Source organism: Oratosquilla oratoria, unplaced genomic scaffold (assembly GCF_046742065.1).
Source record: "Oratosquilla oratoria isolate Oo_2021 unplaced genomic scaffold, ASM4674206v1 SCAFFOLD60, whole genome shotgun sequence".
In the NCBI taxonomy this organism is placed as follows: domain Eukaryota; kingdom Metazoa; phylum Arthropoda; class Malacostraca; order Stomatopoda; family Squillidae; genus Oratosquilla; species Oratosquilla oratoria.
This window is the reverse complement of record NW_027467724.1, coordinates 98,278-100,000: the sequence shown is the minus strand read 5'-3', so window position 1 is coordinate 100,000 and position 1,723 is coordinate 98,278. Positions and strand designations below refer to the sequence as shown.

At 43.5% G+C, this 1,723-nt stretch overlaps 1 protein-coding gene across 1 annotated transcript in view; it reads right to left on the bottom strand.

Moving 5' to 3' along the window:
• LOC143023783 (gastrin/cholecystokinin type B receptor-like) overlaps positions 1-1,123 on the bottom strand; it is a 16,231-nt gene extending 15,108 nt beyond the window's left edge. The window contains exon 1 of the mRNA XM_076182399.1: positions 1,108-1,123. Coding sequence (XP_076038514.1) covers positions 1,108-1,123 — 16 coding nt within the window. The remainder of the gene's footprint in view (positions 1-1,107) is intronic.
• Positions 1,124-1,723: the final 600 nt, after the last annotated feature.

Sequence of the window (1,723 nt, the reverse complement as noted above, 5' to 3'; positions counted from 1 at the left end):
GGAATGAGTGTAGAATAATTGTATATGGATGATACTGTGATGCATGGAAGGGAGTGAGTGGGGTGGGGTGAGGGAATATGCGTGAATGATATTTTGACGCAGCCCAAAGGGATTTCTCCCCGTCTTCTCTTCCTCTGTACGAGGGGACGGAGAGGGGGGTCGCCGATTTAATGAAGCGGCCTTGCTGTGGATGTCCTGTGTCTTGCTGCATAGCTTCTGACACAGGGCAGTGGGCGAGATTCAGGGATGACCCGTCATCTTGGAAAAGCCAAGAAAAGAGGGAGGGAGGGAGGGATAGTGAATGGGAGTGGAGTATGTTGGGATGAAATAAGTGGGAATGGAATTATGTCTTTGACTCTGGCTACCTCCCTTGTAAGGGGGGAAAAGCCCTTGGTATATGTATTGAAAATACATTATGAAGCCGTGGGTTAGCTAAATATTTTTGAATACGGCATTCCGGATCTACAGTATCTCTGATTTGTAGAGCAAGCGTAACAAAATTCGCCAAGGATTTAGATATTACCGACTTTTTTCATTCCTTCTTAGGATTTCTCAGTGGATGTTCTTTGTAACCAGACATGACACGATGACATCTACATTTAAGAACCCTCATCTCCGTTTCATTTTTATTTCATTAAATTTATGTGAAAACCTAGCTAAAGACCAAAAGGAGTGGACCAGAAAAAAATCAAAGGACTCATTTTTCAATTCCAGTGTCATTGGCTCCATTATCTGTTCGATCTCATGTTTTGAAATGTCTATATAAGGTCCTTTCAGGGAAAGGTCGCAAATTGCGCAGCTCCCTGGAGAAATCTGGACAACTTTTGGAATCAGTTTCTTAAAAACTTCTTGATATATATACAGTGACCCTTTCCTCATACATGTTAACTTGCGAAGCTTGATGGTATACAAACCTGAATGTTTGCCACGAGTGTCGTTTCCCGCCTCCCTCCTCCCTCTTCAGTTGCACTTACTAGAGTGACTGCTTAAAACCGCCCTCTCCTCCCCTTCCCTTCCCCTCAGCAGTTTTTTTTTTTTTCTAAATGGAAATGTCGATTTCGAGAAGAATTTAACTCTACTGTACATCTTATTAGCATCTACGAATACCCAATTGTGTTGACATTTCTCTCGGGGACAAAGGAACACTTGTGTTTGGTCGAAAGCTCAATGCCACAAGAATATATCATCTCTCTCCCTGCTTGCCTCCATCTCCCCCGTCTCTCTCTCTCTCTCTCTCTCTCTCTCTCTCTCTCTCTCTCTCTCTCTCTCTCTCTCTCTCTCTCTCTCTGTTTCTGTCTTTCTCTCTCTCTTTCTCTCTCGTTCCCTTCCCTATCCACCAGTCCCTTTCTCGAACTTTTTCTTCCTCCCCTTCCTCCCCTCCCCTCTCTCTCTCTCTCACTCTCCCTCTCTTTTTTCTGCGATTTCCTACCATCTGTAAAGAGACAGACAGCCGCCTCAGGTCATAATTTTTTTTACCATTATCTAGTGTAAATATGGATCCCCCTTAGGTAAACACAGGATGACATACACTTTTTTAAATTCCATTTCTTTCTCTTTCTGTGCTTCCCTCTCTATTTTTCAGCCGTTATCTTCTTTGCTTGCCCGTCGATCTCTCTGTCAGTTTGCTAGTCTTGTATGTCTGCGTGTCTCTCTCTCTTGCCCCCTACTTTCCCCTCTTTATACTGGAAACATCTCCTTTTGAAAATGCTGTCATACAATGACC